Source organism: Carassius carassius, chromosome 23 (genome assembly GCF_963082965.1).
Source record: "Carassius carassius chromosome 23, fCarCar2.1, whole genome shotgun sequence".
NCBI lineage: Eukaryota > Metazoa > Chordata > Actinopteri > Cypriniformes > Cyprinidae > Carassius > Carassius carassius.
The window spans coordinates 15386428-15412120 of NC_081777.1; the positions used below are offsets into that span (position 1 = coordinate 15386428).

At 36.7% G+C, this 25693-nt stretch overlaps 2 protein-coding genes across 3 annotated transcripts; one reads left to right on the forward strand and one right to left on the reverse strand.

The window, feature by feature from the left end:
- Nucleotides 1-4181: 4181 nt before the first annotated feature.
- On the forward strand, nt 4182-11941 carry LOC132101365 (galaxin-like). Of its 2 annotated transcripts, none has more exons than XM_059506263.1 (10): nt 4182-5178; nt 5337-5434; nt 5565-5699; nt 5866-6039; nt 6221-6260; nt 7805-7824; nt 8091-8176; nt 8358-8578; nt 10765-11126; nt 11217-11941. In XM_059506263.1, the coding sequence occupies exons 1-10, from the start codon at nt 5102-5104 to the stop codon at nt 11492-11494; spliced, it is 1491 nt and encodes a 496-aa protein (XP_059362246.1). In that variant the 5' UTR covers nt 4182-5101; the 3' UTR covers nt 11495-11941. The 2 variants fall into 2 exon arrangements, with proteins under 2 accessions (XP_059362246.1, XP_059362247.1); XM_059506264.1 differs by having other exon boundaries at nt 5340-5434.
- Nucleotides 11942-17061: 5120 nt separating this feature from the next.
- On the reverse strand, nt 17062-24992 carry LOC132101919 (uncharacterized). The gene is made up of 7 exons (XM_059507140.1): nt 24633-24992; nt 23347-23456; nt 22227-22379; nt 21753-21870; nt 17774-17904; nt 17374-17575; nt 17062-17231 (listed from the first exon to the last, which is right to left on the reverse strand). The coding sequence occupies exons 1-7, from the start codon at nt 24832-24834 to the stop codon at nt 17119-17121; spliced, it is 1029 nt and encodes a 342-aa protein (XP_059363123.1). The 5' UTR covers nt 24835-24992; the 3' UTR covers nt 17062-17118.
- Nucleotides 24993-25693: the final 701 nt, after the last annotated feature.

Genomic DNA, 25693 nt, shown 5'->3' on the forward strand with positions numbered 1-25693 from the left:
TAATGGCAATGCTACTAGTTAGGGCCAGAATAAAGACTTACATCATTACCTGGTAGTTAAATTTTCCAGCGTGATGAATAAAGGCATGCTGATGTAATAGAAAGGGGAGGAGGAAAATCTATAATTATCTAAAGCATGATCCTTATCAGTTGCTTTCTCTGTCGGATTGCCCTAAAGCTTATTTAGTCATGCTTACTTTTAGATGGGAATTGATGTCACAATAACTTAATAATTTTAAAGTGTTGACAGGACAATGAGAGGGCATGAGTCATACATGGTTGCTTTACACATCAGTACTGTAAGTCAAAGAATATCTTATATTGTAGCTAATGATGGGTTAGGATCCATGTATACAGATATAAATCATTATGATGCACCTAATAAATATTGAACTTAATCAAACGTGCAATTGTAGCCTACTTGTGTAAAATTATGTACACTCACAGGAAACATCATATCAGAATTTTAAGAAAAGTTTTATTTTACATGGAGTGAATTGCCAGGTGCAAGGCAGACATGTTGAGATCACATGAACGGATGAATAGTGAATACTACTTACTTTAAGGCTGAAAATAAATTTCTTCAAATGCATCCTTAACTTAAAACTTACGCCTGATGCTGCATCCATATGACAGACATATATGTGTCAGTTACTCACTCGCCAGATCTTCAACTAACAGCAAAAGGTCTGGGCTCTGTTGCACCTTTAAAAGCCAAACAAAGCCATATATTTTAGGGATATAGTGTGTCTAAAATAGCATCTGACGGATGTATAAAATGACCAAGTACAGTTCATTTTGTTCAGAATAGTGTGTAAAAATATAAATAATTCATGATGATTAGAGCACTTAACACTCCATGTAGAGCTGTTTGTTGTACCTAATATATATATGGTGCATAGGGGTGTGCTATCTGAGTCAATGACTAGATGACAAAATGACTGCCGTATCAGTGCAAAAAAAAAAAAAAAACTAACAAACAAAAAACCCTTTATTTAAGCCAACCAAAATACTTGATATATGACCAGCTAACCACATGTATATAAAACTACTTAACAGATAAAGTAATTACTTTTTTTTTTAAATCCACAATAAACAGTACATGCAGCTCTGCTAACCTAGTTCTTATGTCTGGAATGTCACTTTCTCTTGTAGAAAACCTTAGCTTCTGTAGTATTTATTTGAGTATGTATTTTTTATTTATTTAGAGTCTGACCGGTCACTCAGAGGTCGTGGGTTTGAGTCTCTGTACTGGCAGGGATTGTAGATGGAGGAAGTGAATGACTAGTCCTCTCTTCCACCCTCAATACTATGACTGAGACCCTTGAGCAGGGAACCAAACCCACAACTGCTACCGGGTGTGTGTTCACGGTGTGTGTGGGTGGGTGTGTTTGCTTACTACTTTCCTTCCTTTTCCTTTCCATAAAAGTTAAGCAACTAAAACCTTCTTTAGTTCCACGTGAGTTCTATCTATCTATCTATCTATCTATCTATCTATCTATCTATCTATCTATCTATCTATCTATCTATCTATCTATCTATCTATCTATCTATCTATCTATCTATCTAATTACTTTCACTCTATGGGAAAAAAAGAAACAAAATTAAAAAGAGTGATCTAGAGACCAAAAGCAGTTTCACCAATGTGGGTGTTTGCCACGAACCATCACATTTTTTTTCTTTTTTTCTTATAATGATATCCACAAAGGCTGCTGATGCAAGACTCTGCAATTACTTTTTTAAAACATCAAAAGTTTATTGACAACAGACAGACAAAATACATCAAAGAACTAGCAATAACAAAAGCCAATAAAATTGTAGCCTCGTTTAATCTGCATCTGGGCCAAAATTTTTTGCTTGAATACACACAAAAGGATACAGCTGAAGTACAACTGGCACATACATTCTTCTGCACCTGCATGAGAGGGAAATACTCTGCATACAAGTAGGTTTCATCATCACAATTGAGATGAAGTTGAAAAATAACAAGAGCTTTCTGTGTGCCCTCTTTACCTTGTTATTTTCTTCCTTTTGTCACTTCCGTTGTTTGTTCTTTAGCATTGGTTCACTAAGCTAAACATCCGATCTGTGATCTTTTTCACAGAAGGGCTCCACAGTTCTCCAGCCAAGAAGTCACCATCCTGTCCAGTTAGAACTAACAAAAAAGAAAACAAAAAAGGCTGAATGACATCAAGACTGATGACTAACTTATGGTCTGTCTCTTCCTCAAGCCAACTATATATTTACAGTATATATATCGAGTGGCAACCACCCACTCTCTCTCATGATGCCAACAAGGAAGTGACTAAAACTGTAATTGATCGACTGGTTGCTTGAAGCTGGCTGCAAAAGGGAGTCAATCCCATAGACTCCCCATTTTAAAATGCCCAACTTTACAGCAGAAAAAAACATGTTTACAGCCTGGCTTAAAAAATTATTTTGGTCTATATAGCTAATTTTGGCCTTTATGACAACTGTGTGGGGGTGAATTTTTTCAGAACTCATCCATTTAAATTATATTAACCTTTTGAGCGGTAAGGTCCCACATATGGGATTCTTATTTCCGTGCCCCTGGGAGTATGGTCCCACATATGGGATTTAGAACGTTCTGTGACGTCGCATAACTGTCAAATTCAAACTGCGTTTTCGCTCGTTGGCTGGCGCTGAGCCATGTGAGACGTGCACTGCTCTTGTCAGTGTTTATTGATTTCAGATACACATAGTGTAAGTAACTATAAAGTGCATTCTATTCTTCACCCAGTTCACCCGCCACTTATTACTTGTATTTCGGGAGAAATTGATGAATTTGCGTGTTGTAAATCCGACTGTCAGGACTCTGAAGCATGGCGGCGCCCATCTCACATTACAGATCCCGATCAAGATCATTTAGAAAGGTTTTTAAATGACAAAACACACTCATTTACACATATTTATGAATCAGAATATCAGATTGTTCATTACATGGTATGCAGGTTTGTGAATATTTTAACTAAAAAAAGGAAAAATGAAATAAAAGTGAACCATCTGTCATTCAGTGTTATTGTAGAAATAACATCACCACTGAAAAGGTTAAGCCCTAAAGTTCTGCATAATTAAGGGCGTGGCCACCTAAGTGACAGGTGGATTGCCGCTGCTGACCATAGACTGACACTGCCATCGAGCTAGGTGGGCCTGGCTTCAGCAACCAGCTCCCGCCTTTTTGCCCATTTTCGATTGTCTGGGAGAGTCGCCCGCTCTGCACACTTTGAGTTTCAGAAACGCTCTTCAGGAGTCTACGGGTGACGTCACGGACAATACGTCCATGGTTTTTTTTTTTTTCAGGCTATTATATATATATATATATATATATATATATATATATATATATATATATATATATGAAGAGTTCAGATGTAAAATCCTCAAGGTGCCTCTTGAAATCATCTATTCAATTTGATTATCAAGTTGCATCATCTAATTTACATTATTTGAACAGTTTACAAACATCTGTCCTCATGTTTGTTATAGTGTCAAACATCACCCAAGTGAAATATGAATTGAATCACTATTTGCATGTCCATACTTGTTACTTCCTTCTGTGCTCCTTCCTCACTGCAAGCACTGAGGAGGCGGGGCAAATTTTTTATTTTGGAGTACATAAATTCTGATCCCACTGTCTTGAGATATTAAAGCTTTATAGAACAGAGACATACAATGGAGATCTGCAAACCACCTGCATGTATGTCAAAACATTTTTAAAGTTCTGCATTACATTTGGTGGATTTTTTTTTAATGTATTTATTTATTTTAAATCATAACTTTGTCTTTTTTATTGCAGTTGTAGTGACAATCTTATACATTTTTGCCACATCCTTTGCACAAGGTAAGTAAGGACACAGTATAATTATTATTTAGACATGTTGGCATGCAATTACAATTACTATAGTTTTATTTTATTTATTTAGCCTAGTCATTTATAAGAGTTGATATTAAATAGATTATTAAGTGAGTCTAATTGATCTAATTAATCTTCTATCTGGACTGTGATGGACTTGGGCTGTAGATGGAGGAGCTGAACACGCAGCAACACTGAAAGCACGAGTCCTGAATGTAGGGATATTGTCTCTAATTCGTCACCACAGTTAGATGGCGGTAATGCTCTTTTAAAGAACGCGAACCGTCAATAAGCTCGAAGAAGAAGAAGAAGCAGCAGCTTAGCTCGCGCTTGAGTGTGATCCACGAGCCGTGCTCATGCACTGTATTTTTCGGGTTGTTGCGTGACGAGGTGTCTGGCCGTGGAGCGCAAAGCGAAAGACTACAAAATGCATATGAGGCTTAACAAATTCAGAGAGCCACTAATCAAGGAAATGTTCGAGCAAAGCACTGTTACACACCCACCAAGACTGGAGACCGCTTTGACTGGGCGGCGAGGGACAGAGCTGAGTAGCTAGGAGCTCTGCACTATGACTGAATTTGGGAGTTTTGTAATGAATACCGTTGTTTTATTATTGTATTGCATTTTATTTACAGTTTTTGACAGGTATTTTGTTTGTTTTGTTGATTATGAGGCATGTCAGAGCTAGTGTTTGTTTCCTTTTTCAGACTGAATACAAATTAATTTTGCACAAAATATTTTTAGATAATACTTTTAAAATGACAGTCTTCTCATCGTTTACTCACCGTCAAGTCATTACCAAGCTGTACGATGCACTTCTCTGGAAAACAAAGTAATATACGTCGTCCATTTAATGAAAGTCAGTGGTGTCCAAAGTTGTTTTTCCACAGGAAAAAAAAGTGACATTTATATTTGTGTGTGTTTTTTCCTGGAAGTTGTGATACTTTTGTGTGTTACAAACCAGAATGGAGCCAGTTGGGTGTAGAGAGGTCAAAATAACCATGTGACGTTTTACACCACATTTATCATAATAGCATCAGCAAAAAAAAAAAAAAAAAGAATTCCATTTCAGAGGCAGAAGTTGTTATTTCATTTTGAATTGAGATTACAGACTGCACTGATACATTTGTATGCAACAAGACCAGGAACTTGCGTTAAATCAATTTTATATTCATGCTGACTTTATTTTAATATTTTTTATTTTAGCATTCAGAGTTGTCTTACCCAAATGAGACTAGATACCATATTTCATTATGAATCATGTCTTTCTTTCTCAGGAGTTTGCCATCATGACAGAGGGACACAGTGAGTGACCTTACACAGAAATTTACTCTGAATCTTAAACACAGTTTCATAAGAGATTTTATTATTATTATATATGCATTTTATCATAGATCACTTAAATGTATATTAACAGAATGATTTGGTAAGAGTAAAATAAGAGTGATCTGTCTTGATGTCAGCAGCGAAGTAGGTTTCAGTGGACAGATGGAAGGCATCCATCATCTGCACAATTGTGGGAATGTGTCCTACAAAATCTCAGGAAGTTCCTGCTGTAATGGTAGGATAGACCTCCTGCAGCAGTAATTTTGTGGTTGCTGAGTCACGTAGTAGAGTATGTGATTCATAATGAGTTTATGACATATGCAAACAGATTTAACCCTTTTTGTTTGTATTTCAATGTGTTGAAGGTAATATATCGCCAGGATTAAGCCAGCTGGTGGCTGACTGCTGTGGTTCTGTAGCTTACAATCCACTTAATGAGATTTGCTGTGATAGCAGGGTTCTGACTCAAAGCAGCACTCATGTGAAATGCTGTGGCAAAGGTAACTGATTCACTAAATGCAACTTGAACACCTTGACAGGCACATTGTTCAGATTTGACACATTTTTGCATTCATAAAAATTTTTTGTTGAGGTTGATTGATCTTTTTACCGTTAGATCGAGGAAGACTACTTTTATAATGAGATTTCTCTTACACTCATTTACAGACATGTACCTGACAACGACTCATATGTGTTGCGGTGGTAACAGAATATTTAAACGGAAGGAAAATCTTTCTTGTTGTGGCACTGAAACATTTGACAAGACAACCCACTGCTGCTGTGCTAACCCTGCACTAGTAGTAATGCCTAAACATGAAACTTGCTGTCAGAAAGCAACAGGTTTGTGAATACAGCTCTTACCGTGATTATTAGATAAATAATTAATAAAGAAATGTGGTGTCAGTGGCTTAATAGTGGGGCACAGACATCATGTACCTACTGTTTTCTTTCATGGGTTTTAATCACACAGTAATAGATCTGTTTGTTTTAGTAGGTTTTAATCTGAATTTTATTCTCGCAGATGAAATGAAAGAATCCCAGCAAGGCTTTCCTCCCACTCTGTGAGTCAAACAGACAGACAAAAATTAAGTATTAAGTAACATAAGTAACAGCTATATTTATTAACAGATTTCTTTCTTAGTGACTATACATTTTAAAGAAATATATATATATATATATATATATAATTTTGATTGCTTCTATTGTCTTCATTTGTAAGTTGCTTGGATAAATGTGTCTGCTAAATAAATAAATATAAATACACAGCCAGGTTCACATATATTTGGAGACTGACACAATTTTTATAATCTCAGCTCTGTATGCCACAAAACAGAAGTAAAAAATAAAAGATGATGAAAATGAAATTGAAGTGCAGACTTTAAGATTTAATTGAAAGGGTTGGACAAAAATGCTTAGGAATTACAACCATTTCTATACACAGTCCCCCATTTTCAGGGGCTCAAATGTAATTTGACAAATACATATAATCAAAAATAAAATGTTCATTTTTAATATTTTGAGAATCCTTTGCAGGCAATGAATGCATTAAGTCTGGATCTCGTGGACATCACTAAAGACTGGGTTTCTCATTTGTGATGCTTCGACAGGCATTTACTGCAGCTGACTTTAGTTGTTGTTTGTTTGTGGGTCAGCCTTTAGTCTTGTCTTCAGCATGCTCAATCAGTTTGACATCAGGAGATTGACTCGGCCATTGCAGACTATTCCACTTTTTTAGCTTCAAAAACTGGGTTGTTTTTGCTGTATGTTTTGGGTTATCATCCATTTGTACTATGAAGTACCACCCAATCAACTTTCTGCATTTGAATGAATCTGGGGAGACAGTATATCCCTATACACTTCAGAATTTTTCAAGCTGCTTCTGATATCTGTCATGTCATCAATATTCACCAGTAACCCAGCGCTACTGGAAGCCATGCATGCTCATGCCATCACGCTGCTCCACCATGTTTCACAATTGATGTTGTATAGATTTGGCCACTCCAAATGTTCCTGCTATCTCTATGATGGATTTGTTTAGTTTTTGAAGCCTAACAATTGTCTGTTTCATCTGCATGGAGAATGCCTTTGACTGCATGGTGTGGATTCACATCAACAGCTTCCAAATGGCTCACTTAGAATCAACTCCAGACCTTTTACCCGTTTAATTGATGTAGACATAACGAAAGGAAAACCCAACATATATCCTTGAAATAGCTTTTGAGTCAACTGTCCAGTAACTTATTGTCCCTTGAAAAGGGGGTGGTACATATTAAAAAGCTGTAGTTCCTTAACCTTTCCTCAAATTTTTTTGAGAATATCCTCAAATTAAAGCAAATTTAAGAGTGTGCACTTTCAGGCTCATGCTCATTATATAACTGTAACTTTAATATGTTTTGGTCAACAGGTAAAATAATAAAAATGGTGCCTGTGTCCAAATATATATGGACCTAACTATATACATACATGCATACATATGTTTGTGTAAGAATGTTAAAGCTTGTCAACATTATCTGTTTCATGTTGACTACTGTAAAAAATAATTTTACAGGTCTATTTCATAACAATTTTCCTGTGTTTGTTTTTATGTGTGACTGGAAATCTCAAGCACACTCCCCAAAAACTCAGGTAAAGCACTTGGCATCCTCATTGTATATTAACATTTTTACAAACCTCTCTTTGATTGGATTGGAAGCACTTTGAATTACCATTGTGTACGAAATGTGCTATATAAATAAACTTGCCTTGCCTTGCCTTGGATAATGATCCGTGTTCAGTTTTAGTATCTATTGATAGTCTGTTCAGTTCATACTTGCCTAACTTCTCAACATTGTTGGAAATTATGATGATTTTATAGTTATTGTTGCAATAATATCAACACTTTTCTGTTTTAGAACCGAAGTGTCGAACAATACCATTCAATCCCCAGGAAAAAATATGTTGCTCAGGGAATCTGTATAAGGCATCAGCACTTACTAAGGTATTGCCTTTTGAATCTTAGTTCTGCAGAAATAGAAATACAAAATAAATTGGAGATTAATCTGAACACTGTGATTTTCTGTAAAATATGCTTATAAAGTATTTGGAGAAATGACAGTATACAGTATTAAAAAAAACTGCATACATTATTGTACAGTACTATGTATACCTGTGTCTTTCAGTGCTGTGGTGAAGATGTTTACACTCTGTCAGATGACAGTGTGCTGTGCTGTAATGGAGTTCTTCATCGCAATGTGCCTGAGCAGTCGGAGTGTGTTGGAGGTGTTATATATACTCCAGCAAACACTACTTGCCAAATGTCGACCCGTCCACGTCTTGGCGAGCACTGCTGTGGAGGACAAACCTTCAATCCTCGTACACACATTTGCTGTAACGGCCACAGGTAGGCCCACAGAGAAGAAATATTTCATATGATTTAAAAGTGAACGTAGTGCCAGATTTACTAACAGTCTACACTAGTGTAAACCCTATTTTGCAAAAAAAAAAAAAAAAAAAAAATTGTTGTCCAGATATACTAAAGACACACAGTGGAAAACTAAAAAAAGGTTTGGACAGTTATTTTTTGTAGCTTATAGGCCAGGGCTATTCAATTAGTTTCATTCGAGGGCCGCATTATCAAATCGAAAAGTTGAGGTGGGCCGGTGGGTTGGTTTGGGGGTTTATCTTATTTATTGAAACATAACAGTTTCAATAAATAAGCTAAAGTAACCCTAAAGAAGTGTGGTATTTATTTGGAAATGTGGTACCCAACAGTATGCAAATATATAAAACCATAATAAATAAAAACTTGATAATTTACAGCTGTGTACAACTATTTTCCTTGGAACAAATAAATTATTTATACAAACTTATAGCTGTTGGTGAGAAATAATAATTATTTTATTTATAATTGTTATGCTTAAATGAAAATATTCTGACAGTGAGACTTGTTAACCACAGGCTCCCACTGTATAAAAAATGCCTAAACACAAGTTAAAAACTATACGCACCTTTACAAAGAAACTGACATAATTTCATAACAAGCATTAAATATATATTCCTCTACCCACCTAATAAAACTAATGCAATATAAATCACTATATTTACTATTAAACTATATAATATTATAGTATATATTTACTATATTTATTTATTACTACATAGTATTCAATATAAATATTGCACATTTCTGCCCAACCATGGTAAATTACTACAGTAAATGTGGTAAATGTTTGTAAGGGTGATTAGGGGATTTAAAGTCTTCTAATTTCGGTCATGCCACAATGTTTCTCCTGCTTTCCTCATCAGTCTTGTTGGGAATGTTGAGGCCGTTTCATCCGATTTAATACTAATTAAATCATCGAGTGATTTGTGGTTTGTAACAGAAATGTTTCTGTCGAACTGAAACGCTTCCACTGGTTGTCGCAACGCTGTTTAATATTAGTGTGTCCGGGACCGGGAGTAAACGCAACTCCGCGCTGGGCCGTGTTTAAACAACTAGTGAAACAACTGAAAACATCGCTATTTGTTGTAACTGTACTGAACGAGAAACCGCTTCAGATGATTCAGTTACGGAGCGGTCCGAATGAATCCGAATAGTTTTAGACCGTTATGCAAGCGCGTTTAGAAAGAATCGAACCAAAAGAATGATTCATTCACGAAGGATTGGTAGCCTATCGCTGGTTCAGTCGACATAAATTCGGGACACATATAATAACTGCTGAAATATTCACACGTAAAACGTTTCTCAGGTCAATCGGAGCGAAAAGAGGAGGAGGGAGGTTGGTGCCGTCGGGCCGCATGGAGATGATTGGCGGGCCGCCAATTGAATAGCCCTGTTATAGGCCATCTACACTTCTAATTAGTTATTTTTACAATGTAGAGCTACTTTTGGGTGACTTTTGAATCGGTAGATCCAGATTATTTAGTTACCAGTATGGGATAAGTGGGCAGTGCTAACCAACCAATCCCTGACCCTTGATCTTAACAAAACAACCACCATGAGAGGGGGAGGGGGTGTGTGCTTTATGTAGACTATATTTGTCAATCAGTATGTATAATTTATTTAGGGGTAAAACCGTAAAAAGTAACTGGTCTTTCTATGAATGTTCCAGCTCAAATATGTCTCTGTCTCAGGTCAGGGAACAAATAGCAGTACCTCTGTGAATCTCTGAAAATTGAGTAGTCTCTACCCATGTTCCTGTGGCTCAGTGGTAGAGCATTGTGTCTGCAGCGCAAAATGTTGTGGGTTCAATTCCCAGGGAACACACATACTGATAAAAAAATAATAATTATAGCATGAATGCACTGTAAATCGCTTTGGATAAAAGAGTCTGCTAAATGCATAAATGTAAATTTAATGCTGTCTTGACAAATGAGGCTTTGTCTATGACTTGAAAATCAAGTTTCCCATGCTGAGACACCATAGGAATGTCCTTTCAGTTGGTACAACTTTTGAATGGGAGTCTCTTGGTCACCCAGGCCACCCAATAAACCCTCAAGACATTTTAAAATCACTAACATCCTGTTAGTTGCCCATTGTTGTTTCTGTGTTGGTTGTTGAATGACTTTTCTTTATAATTTCTTTAGCCACAACAAGATGAATGGCAATTTCTGTTGTGGTTCAGAAGTCTATGACCACCACAACCAGTTCCTGAGATGCTGCTCAGGTCACCTCTACAACCTAACCAAGTTACGTGGAAAAGCAGAGTGCTGTGGAAACCTATTGCTGCAATATAATAACAATCAAACTTGCTGTTCCTCCTCAACCAATTCCATAATTTATCAGACCAAACCAAAGCACCGTTGCTGTGGGCTTTACTACTACAACACATCCCTGTGGAGCTGCTGTGCTGAACATCTCAAACCAACACCAAAGCCTAACAGCTCTCCAGCAGAATACAGAATTAAACCACTAATGGACCTGATCCCTGAAATGTGCAATAAGACAGGTGATGTTTTTGAACATTTGTTGTGGTGCAAACTGAAATAGCATTTTCTAGAACCAGACTAAATGATATCTTTTGTGTGTGTGTTTCTAGTGTTCTTTGGCAAAGTGGAGAGTGTGGCACTTGCAAATTATCAGCGTCACGTTGTGTTGAAAGTTGTTGGGCAGGTCAGTGTAAAATCAGAAAAGGTCATCAAAGACCCTTGGCTTCATGTGTCCTTGGATCACTGCAGCTCTCCTGCCACAGACAACGGCATGACCTACCTTTGGGAGGAAAACCACAATGGGAAGTACAAGCTTCTCTCTCACCCTGTTGACCTAACATCTGACATTTACATGTTCTATTCTGTATGTTACCAAAAGAAGAGATAGACTGATGGATTGAGGTCTGTTTCCAAAGCATGCTGTTTTTTACAAGATTTCTGTACTGAAGATAATTTTTTTATCCAAATACTATTTTATCATTAATGCTAAATGACTCTGGTATGTGAAAGGCCGCTATATATGAAAGCTAAGAACTTTTGTCCCCTTAAGTTGTTGAATTCTCTACTGTGAGCAGCACTATGCAGAGGCATCACATATTGTGAATCTGTGAATTTTGCCTCATTGGTTAATTTTATTTCAACCTAATAATGGATTAACCCTGTATACTGTGTGCAAAAGTCTCTTATTCTCCCAATAATGAGAATTTGCTCCTAATTTACTCAACTTTAGTCTATATAAGTTGTAGGTGACTTTTTGGTGAGTAGAAGATTTTTAGCTGATACCATGGTTTTTGGTGATTCGTCAAATGCAAGTCAGCAGCTGCCCGTTTTAGAAAAAAAACAGAAATGCATATCTTCGAAATGCATATAGGAAGAAAATATTAATACCCATTGCTCCTAACAGTATATTGAGAAAGAATTGATTAGTCTGTGCAATAAACATGGTTTTACATGTCGAGACCATATAAAGTAAATAAACTGTTTATCATCAATCTTTTTACATGAAGAGAAATCATACTTTAACCATAAACATTTTCCGGAATTGATTTTTGATTGATGAACAATCAACTTTTTCAGATGATTCGGTCCAATTTGTTGAACTGATTCAACTACCAAAAGAATTAGTAAAAAAAAAAAAAAATCTTCTTTACCAATTTACTGAAGAGTAAAAGTCACCTACATCTTGGATGATCTGAGGGTGAGTAAATTAACAGCAAATTTTCATTTCTGGGTAAACTATTCCATTAAGCTATTTTGTTAAAAGCATCTGCCTAATGAATAAATGTAATCAGTTTTTAGGTTTGTATAGTTAACTTAAAAATGTAAAAAATTACAATCAAATAGAAAAGTTTTTTTATTATTATTATTATTATTATTCATATTTAGTTCTCATTTAAGCTTTAAAACTTTTTAAATCTAAATTGCTATGCAGTCTTAGGGCCAGTTTTACTAAACGGTAAATTGGCACGAGAGCTCAATTCCTAAACAGCGCCGGTGGGCGTGGAAATTTCTGCAGGTGATTTACTAACAAATTAAAGAACACAGAAGCAACATCTCATTTACATAACAACCAACAAAATATTCCAAGACCAGCGCAAATTAGCGTATAATGAATAAAGAAATGAAGAAGCCACAGTATGTTGAAAAGAACCAAAAAGTGAAGGGTTGCAAGAAGATTCGGTAGGCCTGGAATTGTGTGAAACTCGTAGTTAAGGGATCCAATTAATCTTTTTTTTTTCTTGAGCAAATAAAAAATAACATTGCTTGGCCAATGATTTGTTCTGATAATGTGTTCTTCTGGCATTCCAAATAAATTAAAATGGGTGGAAAAAGTCCTCTCCCTTCTACTATGCGCGCTCTATTCTCTGCGATGCCTTCTCCTAGCAACAACAATTGCAGCCATTTCAAGCAAAATCGTGTTGCTGGATTCATTTTAATACTCTCCTCCCATAAATTTTGCATCTGATAGGGAAACTCCGACAAATGCATATTCAATAAGGTCAGGCATTAATATAACGGTCCATACTTTTTCAGTGTTAATTCTTCACTGTGAGTCTTTAGTAAATCCTGACAGTACTATTTTAACGCCAAAAAAAAAAACTGTTAGTAAAACTGGCCCATAATTTAAGGTATTTTAAATTGCACTGCATGACCTAATAAGCATTTTTTCATCGTACTGTATTTTGATATTTTCTCAATCTCAGGTCTATTTAAATTTGTGTTCCATGTTTTAATAATTTGACCGGAATCAGTGGCCTTCATATACTAAAGCTCAAAGGTGCTTTTAATTTGACCGGAATCACGGGCCTTCATATACTATAGCTCAAAGGTGCTTTTAACAAATAATAGTACTTGTTAGTTCAAAAGCAATAAGTGACTTTTATCCTAATTCTTGAGAAGACCAGGTTAATTCAGTTGTATATATACAGTACAGACCAAAAGTTTGGACACACCTCATTCAAAGAGTTTTCTTTATTTTCATGACTATGAAAATTGTAGATTCACACTGAAGGCATCAAAACTATGAATTAACACATGTGGAATTATATACATAACAAAAAAGTGTGAAACAACTGAAAATATGTCATATTCTAGGTTCTTCAAAGTAGCCACCTTTTGCTTTGATTACTGCTTTGCACACTCTTGGCATTCTCTTGATGAGCTTCAAGAAGTAGTCACCTGAAATTGTTTTCACTTCACAGGTGTGCCCTGTCAGGTTTAATAAGTGTGATTTCTTGCCTTATAAATGGGGTTGGGACCATCAGTTGAGTTGTGCAGAAGTCAGGTGGATACACAGCTGATAGTCCTACTGAATAGACTGTTAGAATTTGTATTATGGCAAGAAAAAAGCAGCTAAGTACAGGAAAACGAGTGGCCATCATTACTTTAAGAAATGAAGGTCAGTCAGTCCGAAAAATTGGGAAAACTTTGAAAGTGTCCCCAAGTGCAGTCACAAAAACCATCAAGCGCTACAAAGAAACTGGCTCACATGCGGACCGCCCCAGGAAAGGAAAACCATGTGTCACCTCTGCTACGGAGGATAAGTTCATCCGAGTCACCAGCCTCAGAAATCGCAGGTTAACAGCAGCTCAGATTAGAGACCAGGTCAATGGCACACGGAGTTCTAGCAGCAGACACATCTCTATAACAACTGTTAAGAGGAGACTGTGTGAATCAGGCCTTCATGGTAGAATATCTGCTAGGAAACTACTGCTAAAGAAAGGGAACAAGCAGAAGAGACTTGTTTGGGCTAAAGAACACAATGAATGGACATTAGACCAGTGGAAATCTGTGCTTTGGTCTGATGAGTCCAAATTTGAGATCTTTGGTTCCAACCACCGTGTCTTTGTGCCACGCAGAAAAGGTGAACGGATGGACTCTACATGCCTGGTTACCACCGTGAAGCATGGAGGTAAAACCACCTGGAGGTGTGATGGTGTGGGGGTGCTTTGCTGGTGACACTGTTGAGGATTTATTCAAAATTGAAGGCATACTGGACCAGCATGGCTACCACAGCATCTTGCAGCAGCAAGCTATTCCATCCGGTTTGCGTTTAGTTGGACCATCTTTTATTTTTCAACAGGACAATGACCCCAAACACACCTCCAGGCTGTGTAAGGGCTATTTGACCAAGAAGGAGAGTGATGGGGTGCTGCACCAGATGACCTGGCCTCCACAGTCACCGGACCTGAACCCAATCGAGATGGTTTAGGGGTGAGCTGGACCGCAGAGTGAAGGCAAAAGGGCCAACAAGTGCTAAGCATCTCTGGGAACTCCTTCAAGACTGTTGGAAGACCATTTGAGGTGACTACCTCTTGAAGCTCATCAAGAGAATGCCAAGAGTGTGCAAAGCAGTAATCAAAGCAAAAGGTGGCTACTTTGAAGAACCTAGAATATGACATATTTTCAGTTGTTTCACACTTTTTTGTTATGTATATAATTCCACATGTGTTAATTCATAGTTTTGATGCCTTCAGTGTGAATCTACAATTTTCATAGTCATGAAAATAAAGAAAACTCTTTGAATGAGAAGGTGTGTCCAAACTTTTGGTCTGTACTGTATGTGTATATATATATATGTATGTTATTTTCATGAATTACACATTTATAGGTTTGTTACTACTCACCAAACAGTGATTGTCATTCATTAACCGTGCATATAGCCAGTCTGTGTATAAACTATCCATACAAACATTTTATAAATTTTTTTAAGCATTATTTTATACATTTGCACTTTGATTTGTTCTAAATTTATGATTGAATTTAGAAACAAACACATAATACTGTGTAAAGATGAAATTTGATCTATCTGTCTATCTAATACATGTATCGACTTCAGAGCTACTCCAAACTGTTCTGTACTGATTTCCATGTTTTAACTTTATACAACTATGAACACTTCAACCTTTCATATGAACTGTTGTATGAAGAAAGTGTACTCACTCAAGTTGTATCATGGTATTGTAGATATGGAACTTTATATATATATATATATATATATATATATATATATATATATATATATATATATATATTACTATTTGTGATTGTATATGAAATATATAGTTTCTAAATAAAATGCTCAGTAACTGACTCTTATTTTCAGTATTTTAAATTATATTCAGTATAATATAGTATCACTCACAACATTAAGTGTGTGAAAAGGTCTTAAATGCAAGAGGGGGTAGAGGGAGTAAACTGAGTGGTCTTTTGATGTTCTGCTTGAACAAAAAATCTGCCTGCTGGCCCACGGGCCACCCATTGCTGACCACTGGTTTAAAACATTTTGAACATTTGAACTTGCAAGCAGGGATGTATTTAGTGAATTGGGGGCCGGCAAAACATAGGAATGAGGCCCTATACATTTACACACATCAACCCTGAGGTTGCTTTTTTGTTTCAATGCTTGCTGCTGCACAGTGTATTTTTCATGAGAACAAATCAGTGTTTAATAAAGTGGATTAGACCCCTACACTGGCCTCAAATATAGGTCCTAGTCCGTATTTTCCCCCTTTTCCCAAAAAACATTATACTACTACTGTTTCAGCTATTAAAACAGTTCAGTTTTGTATGTAATGAAAAAGTGATTATATTTGGTTTTGACATGGAGGCGACGGCGTGATCACTTTTATTATTTCTAAAAGGAATACATGATATGCAGTAATTTTTGCTCATAAAAGGTGAAAAAGAATTCTATTAAAAATATACTTTAATAAAGTGTACTAAGTATATTTTCTACATTATGTACTATTTTCGTCAAATCCAAGTATAGTTAAGTGTATTCAATTATGTATTAACTTCAACTTAACATCTATTTGACTACACTTCTAGTGTAAATAGTATCCTAAAATGGAACAACTTTTTTTAAACTTCAAGTGCACTGAAATACACTAATGAAAATCAAGATTCATGAGCAATTAAGCACACTAACAGTACAATTGCATTGTATTGCCATTCTAATGGAAATACACTTAAAAGGCATTGCAGTGCAAATTATAGTTGCGTTTAAGTACATTTTGTGCATACTGCTATCATACTTATAATTACTATAAACTGTTAATTTAGTATGCCTCTGTAACATTTCAAGTGATCTACAAATGTACTTCCTAACTATATTTAGTGCTTTTAAAGTGTGCCACTATGACAATAATGTTTTTGAAGTGAAGTTCAATTACAACCTAAACATCATAGACACGTACTTTGAGTGCAATGTTATTATAGTTTAAGGTAGAAACAAATTGAAAGTACATTTCATTTGAAAATTTAATCCCCATTTTGTTATACTTTAGCATGAATGTTGGTATTACACTACAAGTGTATTATATTACAATTCAGTTCAAGTACATTAAATCAACAGATTACAAATTGCATTTCAGAAAAGGATCTTTATTATTAACACAAAAGTAACACACAAAAGCAGATATTGGCAAAAGGAGGAACCTTTCCTTTCGACTTTCTCTGAAATGCCGGGAACAGAACAATGGCAAAACAACTTACTACACATGCATATATCTAGCTCTGACTTGAGTTACTAGAGGCCTTGTAGCTCTCATTGTTGCACTTCCTCCGTAGAAGGGCCCGGATCTCTGCCACCTCGGTGTTGGGGAATCGCTCCCTCACTGCATCTGTGAAAACAGGAAAGAGACATGGGGATGAATTAAAACAGGATAGACAATGTATAACATTGAAATACAATCATTGATGATAATGGATTTGTTAAGCAATCATGACAATGGATTTGGATTCGTAACTATGACATTACTGTACCTATAATTGCGTTGGTTTTTTCTGGCTCAAGCTGCTCCTTCAGCTCGCCTTTTTTTCCTTTCCCTGTGAGGGTTGCCTTGGCCAAAGTTTCCCTGCCAAATACCAATGTGGCCAGTTCCTGTGTGAAGAGGGACATCCTCCTCCCACTCAGCCTCTGATAGAGGCGTTTTGGGACTTGCACTAATGAGTTGCCCAATGACACCTGTGAAAACACACAAGCAGATTAACACAAAAGGTAAATTACAAACACTTCTCAATGGGGCAGGTTGGCACGTGTCTTGGCTACAAGTGTTTTAACACAAACAGTAACTCGAGCTATCTTGTAAGATTTGTGTATGCTTTCTGCACCCAATCATAACAAAGACATAACAAGGATTGGTATAAGGTCCTTCAGTCATACCATGTCTTCTTCACTGCCAGTGTGACTGCCAGTGCGCGGTGATTCGCTTTGGCTGGAAATCATGGAAGACAAAGGTGAATCTTCCATTTTGTTTAGGACTGTTTTGAGTGAAGACACCAGTCCTGGCAGCTCTAAAATAAAGTTATAGTATAAACAGGGTCAGTATCACATTATGACACAAAGAATAAGTATCACATTGTGACACAAAATAGCACCTTATAAATGTCATTTTACAACGGCTAGATTTGGTTTAACTTTTATTTATTTCTGATTGGATGAGGGTCCTTACTCATACTTTTCACAGCTAGCATGCATGTTTGACATGAATGTTCCACTCACTCAAAGCCACAGGGCAGTAAATCCATTATTGAGTGTGAAGATGGAGTAGGGCGAATGTTCAGTTTAGCTTGTGTAGTAAAGAGAAGCAAAGGGTTCCCAAGTTAAGTCAAATGTAAAATTGCATGACTTTCCCATAAAAACAAATTGAACTTTCATGACCAACTATGAATGGTGCAATAAACTAACTGACCAAGGATTTCAAATCACCCTCATAGCGTTCAAGCATCTTTTACTTTTTATAGTGGGAGATGAATAAATGGTCATTGAAATTTGAATTGAAGTTGGGTTAACCACAACTGCTCAATCAAGCAGTAAAGATATTAACCAGATATACACCAATTTTGCGTGGAAATTTATTTGTATTAAATGTATTTTGGCAAAACAATTTTAAACTGCTTAAAGAAAATTCCCTGATATTCCATGATTTTCCCCCAAAATTATCCTGATGTAACTTTTCCTGAAAAACCATGATATTCCAAATATTCCATGACCTGTGGGAACCCTGCAAGCAACTGCTGCAAATTCTTATGTGAATAAGACCATATAGCCAGTCTTACTGGACCCTTCTCTTGACTGAAATGTTGCGTTGCTTGGCAACAGAGATAGAAGATTAGAACTATTTCTTGGAGTGGATGAAATAAATAAATCTACATAAATGATTGAAAACACAATTTTATATATTCAATCGCCATTGAAGGGGAACAGATGTATAAACGCAATATGTCTTGTGGTTACAGTATTGGTACCTGCGCCAATTTGCCAGAGGCCTTGTAGTTATATCCATACCAGGGCTGGGACGAACAAAGTTTCACGTGGAGCATTCTGAGATATTTTTTTTGCTGAATTACCGTGGAGTGTGAGTTGTGCTAAAAAATAAACTGTCGGGATAATCACACAGCACTTGCCGTAGGCTACACATCCAATAATGACATGTCTGATTCACAAACTAATGACTCATTTGAACCGATTCACATAAATGAAAGGTTAAAACAACTGATCTGTCCAACACTGATCTCATGAGACATCTGAATCGGTGTATAACAAATCGGTACACTTTACAATAATGTTCCATTTATTAAATTCTAGTTACCTACATTAGTTTTTTTTTTTTTTAAGAAAAAGGTGAGTGGCAGAGTGTATTACTTTACGTTGTTGTTATTTTTATGTGAATGAAGAATTAAAAGATGCACTTTTTTCAGTAAGCTAGGACTAGGCCTATGTGTTTTCAACAAATGTTAAATTCTGTTGGTTCAGGAAGGACACTATGAGAGGCTGCTGGCTCCCACTGTCGCTGTTAATTTTTATTTATTTTTTTGTTGGAAAAGCACTCTCTGTATTAGCTTAAAGCCCTCAAGTTTACATTGGTTACTGTATTCTTTCAATTGCTCTAAACAAGTATTTTGGGTGACCTTTTTTTTATTGAATGTTAGACATCAATTTGTTGTTATTTTCATCTGAAAGAAGAATTACAAAATGCACTTTTTTTTAGTAAGCTAGGCCTATGTGTTTAAGGCTTCAAGGTTTTATCGAATGCTACCTCTGACTAAGAATGCATTACTTTGCACTTGTATAGTCTTTTATTTTGGACTTTTTTATAAATTGGTATTAGTCAATTAATGGGGAGATTATCGATAATCGCATCAAACCGAAATAGAATCGGACTGAAAATAACAAAAAAAGACTTGTTAGATTAATCGATTCACCGAAAAATAATCGCTAAATTAATTGTTAAAAAAAATAATCCTTTATCCCAGCCCTTATCAGTACCAACCCACTGTCACTTTTACCATATTGCTTAATCAGTGAAATTCAAACAAGAAGTATTAACAGTAGTCAATGACGGCAAAAATTGCAGAGTTAAATTGATTTTCAAATTTGTAATCTGGGATGTCAGGTCTGTATTCCAAGACATAACACGTAACTTGCATGTTCTTTAAATTAAAGGGTTAGTTCACCCAAATAGCAAAATTATGTCATTAATAACTCACCCTCATATTGTTCCAAACCCGTGAGACCTCCATTTATCTTCAGAAGATAGTTTAAGATATTTTAGATTTAGTCCGAGAGTCCCTCCATTGAAGCTGTGTACAGTATACTGTCCATGTCCAGAAGGGTAAGAAAAACATCATCAAAGTAGTCCATGTGACATCAGAGGATCAGTTAGAATCTTTTGAAGCATCGAAAATACATTTTGGTCCAAAAATAGCAAAAACTACTTTATTCAGCATTGTCTTCTCTTCCGTGTCTGTTGTGAGAGAGAGTTCAAAACAAAGCAGTTTGTGATATCCGGTTCACTAACGAATCATTCGATGTAACCGGATCTTTTTGAACCAGTTCACCAAATCGAACTGAATCGTTTTAAACTGTTCGCATCTCCAGTAAGCATTAATCCACAAATGACTTAAGCTGTTAACTTTTTTAATGTGGCTGACACTCTCTCTGGGTTAAAACAAACCAATATCCCGGAGTCATTCATGTACTCAAACAGTACACTGACTGAACTGCTGTGAAGAGAGAACTGAAGATGAACACCGAGCCGAGCCAGATAATGAATGAAAGATTGATTGGTTCTCGAGTCAGGGACCGTTTCTGTCAGACGTGTCCGATTCAAGAACCGAGGAGCTGATGATACTGTGCATGTGTGATTCAGTGTGAAGCAGACCAACACACAGAGCGTCTGAACCGAACTGATTCTTTTGATGATTGATTCTGAACTGATTCTGTGCTAATGTTATGAGTGCGGGTAAACCGAAGGCTTGAATCAAGGGCAATCATCGCCAATGACGCCATTGTGTTGAGCGCAAAAGAACCGGTGAACCGTTTTCTTCAACCGGTTTATTGAATCGAACGTTCCGAAAGAAGTCAATGTTTTTTCAATGTTTTGTTCGTTATCTGGCTCGGCTCGGTGTTCATCTTCAGTTCTCTCTTCACAGAAGTTCAGTCAGTGTACTGTTTGAGTAAATTAATTACTCCGGGATATTGGTTTGTTTGAACTCAGAGGGAGTGTCAGTCACATTAAAAAAGTTAACAGCTTAAGTCATTTGTGGATTAATGCGTATTGGAGACGCAAACTGTTTAAAATGATTCAGTACAATTTGGTGAACTGGTTCAAAAAGATCCGGTTACATCGAATGATTCGTTCACGAACCGGATATCACAAACTGCTTTGTTTTGAACTCTCTCACAACAGACCCAGAAGAGAAGACAATGATGAATAAAGTACTAGTTTTTGCTATTTTTGGACCAAAATGTATTTGCGATGCTTCAAAAAATTCTAACTGACCCTCTGATGTCACATGGACTACTTAGATGATGTTTTTCTTACCTTTCTGGACATGGACAGTATACCGTACACACAGCTTCAATGGAGGGACTGAGAGCTCTCGGACTAAATCTAAAATATCTTAAGCTGTGTTCTGAAGATAAACTGAGGTCTTACGAGTTTGGAACAACATGATGGTAAGTTATTAATGACATAATTTTGCAATTTGGGTGAACTAACTTTAACAGTGGGATGCATGTCTTGAATACATAAAGTTGATTTCAGGACCTCAATGACAATGACTGCAGGTTTATGGGAGGGTTCAGATGGTGGCAGAGATAACCCTGGCATCACTAGCATACATATACACCCACCCACCTTTCAGAGCCTTCAAACTGTCCTCATCCAGTTCAACAAAAACTGCAGGCACTGTCCCTGGCCGCTGAGACTCCGCCTGAGGGATGGCGTCCTCCTCCTCCTCACTGGTGTTAATCACCTATGCAGAAAACATCAACCTAATTACCTTAAACAACAATGGCAGCTATACACTCCTTATCATACACATGCTAAAGCACAATTTTAGTGGTGTGAGTGTGTGTAGAAATTAACAGTTCATACACTCTTGAATAGTAACTCATTTTCACAAGAATGCAGTTCTGCTACATCACAAGCTCACTAAGGTTTGTAGGTTGGGTTTGGACTTTGGTACTGGTACATAATTCAATTAAAGTGCAAAATGTGATTGTACATGCATTTCAGCACAAATAGGCTATAATCCATCACTGTAAACTCTGTAAAATTTTCTGGGGAACACTGCACATTTGATGAAGTCAGTTACATTTTTAAACTTACCATTTTTCGTTTTTTGGGAGGATCAAAAATATCACAACATGTGTCATCAGAATCAGACTCATATCTAGCAGGAGTAGAACTGAGTTGTCTTGTAGGTTGCTGTTTGAGGTCCCTCTTGAGCTGTTCGCCTATCTTGGCCATCTGTGAACCAGACTGACAACATACATCTTGTTTAAGAGAATGATTTTGAAAATGTCCACACCACCACTTTAAGTAATGTCACACACCGTCGAGGAATAAGAACAGCAAACGAACATATATTATTCAAAATAGACTTGATAATAATAATAAATGTTTCTTGAGCAGCAAATCAGCATATTAGAATGATTTCAGAAGGATTGTGTAACACTGAAGAATAGAGAAAATTCAGCTTTGATCACAGGAATACATTTTAAAATATATTCAAATAGAAAGTAGTTATTTTAAATTGTAAAAATATTGCACAATATTACTGCTAAATGCAGGCTTGGTGAGCAGAAGAGACTTCTTTAAAAAAAAAATCTTAAAGTTACATTCAAAAACTTATGACTGGTAGAGTAATCTCTCTTAAAATACCTTACTTTTATCATGGGTTATGATAATCAAAACAGTCCTGAGCTAGATTAAGCTTTGATCTCTGCAAACCAAACTATCACTTTAATCAAATATTTAATAATAATGTTTAATACCGTAAAGCTGCTTCATTTAAATAAAAAACTATATACGTGACGTGAATGGTTTGCTGAGCTCGTGCAAACATCCACATCAGTGTAATAAGATGCATTTTTAACTGCTACTTTCATACTGCTGTGATTTTTGTTTTTGTTGTTATTTCGTTATTGAGAGGAAAGCGCGTGTCATATATTTTCATATCCAAACGCCATTCTGTTCGGCCCGGGTGCGTTTCTCTGAAGAAGCGCTGAGTGCTATATCTCTTCTTCTCTTGAATTGCATCGAGGAGAGCTGAATTACAGTCTTGCGCTACAGCGCCACACTGTTCAAACCGCATTAGTGCAGGCTCTAAATTAGGTCAAGATAAATAAAACGCGTACTCGACAACAGAAATATTTGTCAACATTTTTTTTTTGTCGATATTGTCGACTAATCTTTCCATAACTGTTAAGTCATAAATCAAACTTACAGTCATTCCTAGCTTCACCACCCTCTTCTCCTGGCCAGACTGACTGGAAGACCATATATCCCCCCGTTTGAGGAAAGCGACACGCTTCTGTACTACTTCTTTGTAGTTTTCTGTGAAGAAGACACATAAAATACAAATTCAATGTGACCTTTTAATAATAAAAAAATATAATTTCAAGACAGCAATGTCACTGTCATTTAATTTATTTGTACTTTATTACTTTCATCAGTATTGGGCACTAATGTCCATAACCACCTTATGGCGGGAGTCCATCACTCTGTACATTGAAAATGTCTCCTTGACACAACTGTATTTGTTCTATATTTTAGCCTGTTGCACCTTATAAATATGCTGTTCCCAACAACCGAATGACTTTAGTAACTTTGTCTTAACTAATTATAAGAATTTTCATTAAATGGTCATGCTGCATAGCAACGACGAATTCCATTATACTAACGTTACTAGCTAACGTTTAACCTTCACTAGAACCTAAGCCAAACACTTCAAAGATAAGCTATGGGTCTGTAAACGCTAGGGTTGGAGCGTTCTCTATAGGAGGACTTATTAATTATGGCGTTTTTCCATTACATTGTACCTGCTCGACTCGCCTCCACACACTGCGTCCGTTTTCCATTGCAGATTTTAGTATCTCCTCAAAAGCATGGCTGTTCGTCTTATATGCCGGCTCGACGGACACACCAGCAAACAAGTAACGTTATAAACATCAGCCTATGTAAGTGGCCTGATGTTTATACTTGTGCGCTGGTCTGTGCGTGGAGCCGTCATGTGTGTGTGTACGTAGGCTACAGCGAAAGCTCTGCCTGGAGCCTCCGCGGAACTGTAAAAAAAGCGGCGCCAACTGCCGTGACCTTACGCGACACACACACAGAACGTAGAAGGTGTGTTGTTGTTGCCACAGTCAGAAGACACGTTTTGTTTCAAATGATGCTGGAGGCAGCAAAAAAAAAAAAAAAAAAAAAAAGAACTTTGTTCAGGACCCCCCCACCCCACCCTTCGCTTTCACGACAAAGTTTGGTATTGTCTCAGCTCGCTTGGAAACTAACATTAGCTGAGGTGGTAATAAAAAAGTACCTGTTAGCAGGTAACGTTAATGTTACCAGGTACTTTTTTTCGTAAGAGTCGAGGCGAGTTGACCAGGTACCATGTAATGGAAATGCGCCATGTTTCAAGCACTTCATCTTCAGTAACGTTTAATTACATGGCAGTACTCGGTTAGTTAATGTTACAAAGAGTATTCCGAATATTTCCAATGTTTTAGAACTTACCCGCCATGAACAGCAGTTTGGCTGCAACCGGCTTCGGATCTTGCCTGCGTTTAGCTGGCAAAATCACCTCTATCCAGCCTTCCTGGGACTGGATGTCTTCCTTGCAGGTCACTGTAACACCAGCATTTATATATGCATCCTGTATAATAGATGTACTCTCTGCAATAACGGACCCGTCTACGAAATAAATAAAACAGCCCATACATGGTGCTAACTTTACCCTGTTACCGCCTGAGTTTCAGTGATGAATTTCAAACATTAACCGTTACTATATGGCTACTGTAGCTAATTGCCGCTGAAACTTCTACATAGTGATTGGATGTCGATGATACTGCGCACACTGATTGGATGTGGGAACCGTCGGGGGGGTGGGGGTAGGTCCAATTCCTGGGTCCATTCGTAGCCATCTATTGCTTAGTCTTGATTTTTGAATCTTGATCTGTTGCAGTGCACAACAATAGTTATTCAAATATGCCACCTGTACAATCAAACTACAAGTCCTACTTATTGGTCACTAATAAGAAAATACCAAGGACAACAGAATACAGACACAGGAAGGTAATTATAGTTTGTATAATTATTTAAATTTTTTTTATATGTTTTCTTGTTCTTCTTCTTCTTATAATTATGGTAGTAGTCGGCCTACTACTTCTACAATAATACTAATAATAATTATAATAATAAATTAAATAATATTAAGAAAGCCCTAGTATAGCAGTACTTCTAATAATATTAATAATAAATAATAATGGAAATAATAGGATAATGATATACTGTCTTGAAATTGTCTTTTGTTTCAGGGAAATGGCAGAAGACATAAACAGTACAAGCAGTACCTTTGCAGCACTGGTGTTGAAGTCCCTGACAGAATTTTAGGATGTCATGACAGAGAAGTATGCTAGCATATATGATGATGTAAAGATTTTATTTTGTGCAGTGACATGGATGGTGACAGTTGTTTTGCTTACAGCCTCCAGTTCACCATGATGCACCACTGCAGCCAACAGCAGGAAAAAGAAAGAGAGCTGACAGTAAGGTCAGGACACTGACAATGCATAATT

What these genes read in the sequence shown, in the direction of transcription:
- LOC132101365 (XM_059506263.1), top strand. Translation starts at nt 5,102, where the DNA reads ATGAGACTAGATACCATATTTCATTATGAATCATGTCTTTCTTTCTCA. An exon ending in CATCATGACAGAGGGACACA is followed by an intron (nt 5,179 to 5,336) that starts GTGAGTGACCTT and finishes TCTTGATGTCAG; the next exon opens with CAGCGAAGTAGGTTTCAGTG. An exon ending in TGTGAAATGCTGTGGCAAAG is followed by an intron (nt 5,700 to 5,865) that starts GTAACTGATTCA and finishes ACTCATTTACAG; the next exon opens with ACATGTACCTGACAACGACT.
- LOC132101919 (XM_059507140.1), bottom strand. Translation starts at nt 24,834, where the DNA reads ATGGGCTGTTTTATTTATTTCGTAGACGGGTCCGTTATTGCAGAGAGT. An exon ending in CTCCCAAAAAACGAAAAATG is followed by an intron (nt 21,871 to 22,226) that starts GTAAGTTTAAAA and finishes TTTTCTGCATAG; the next exon opens with GTGATTAACACCAGTGAGGA. An exon ending in CAGTTTGAAGGCTCTGAAAG is followed by an intron (nt 17,905 to 21,752) that starts GTGGGTGGGTGT and finishes ACTTTATTTTAG; the next exon opens with AGCTGCCAGGACTGGTGTCT.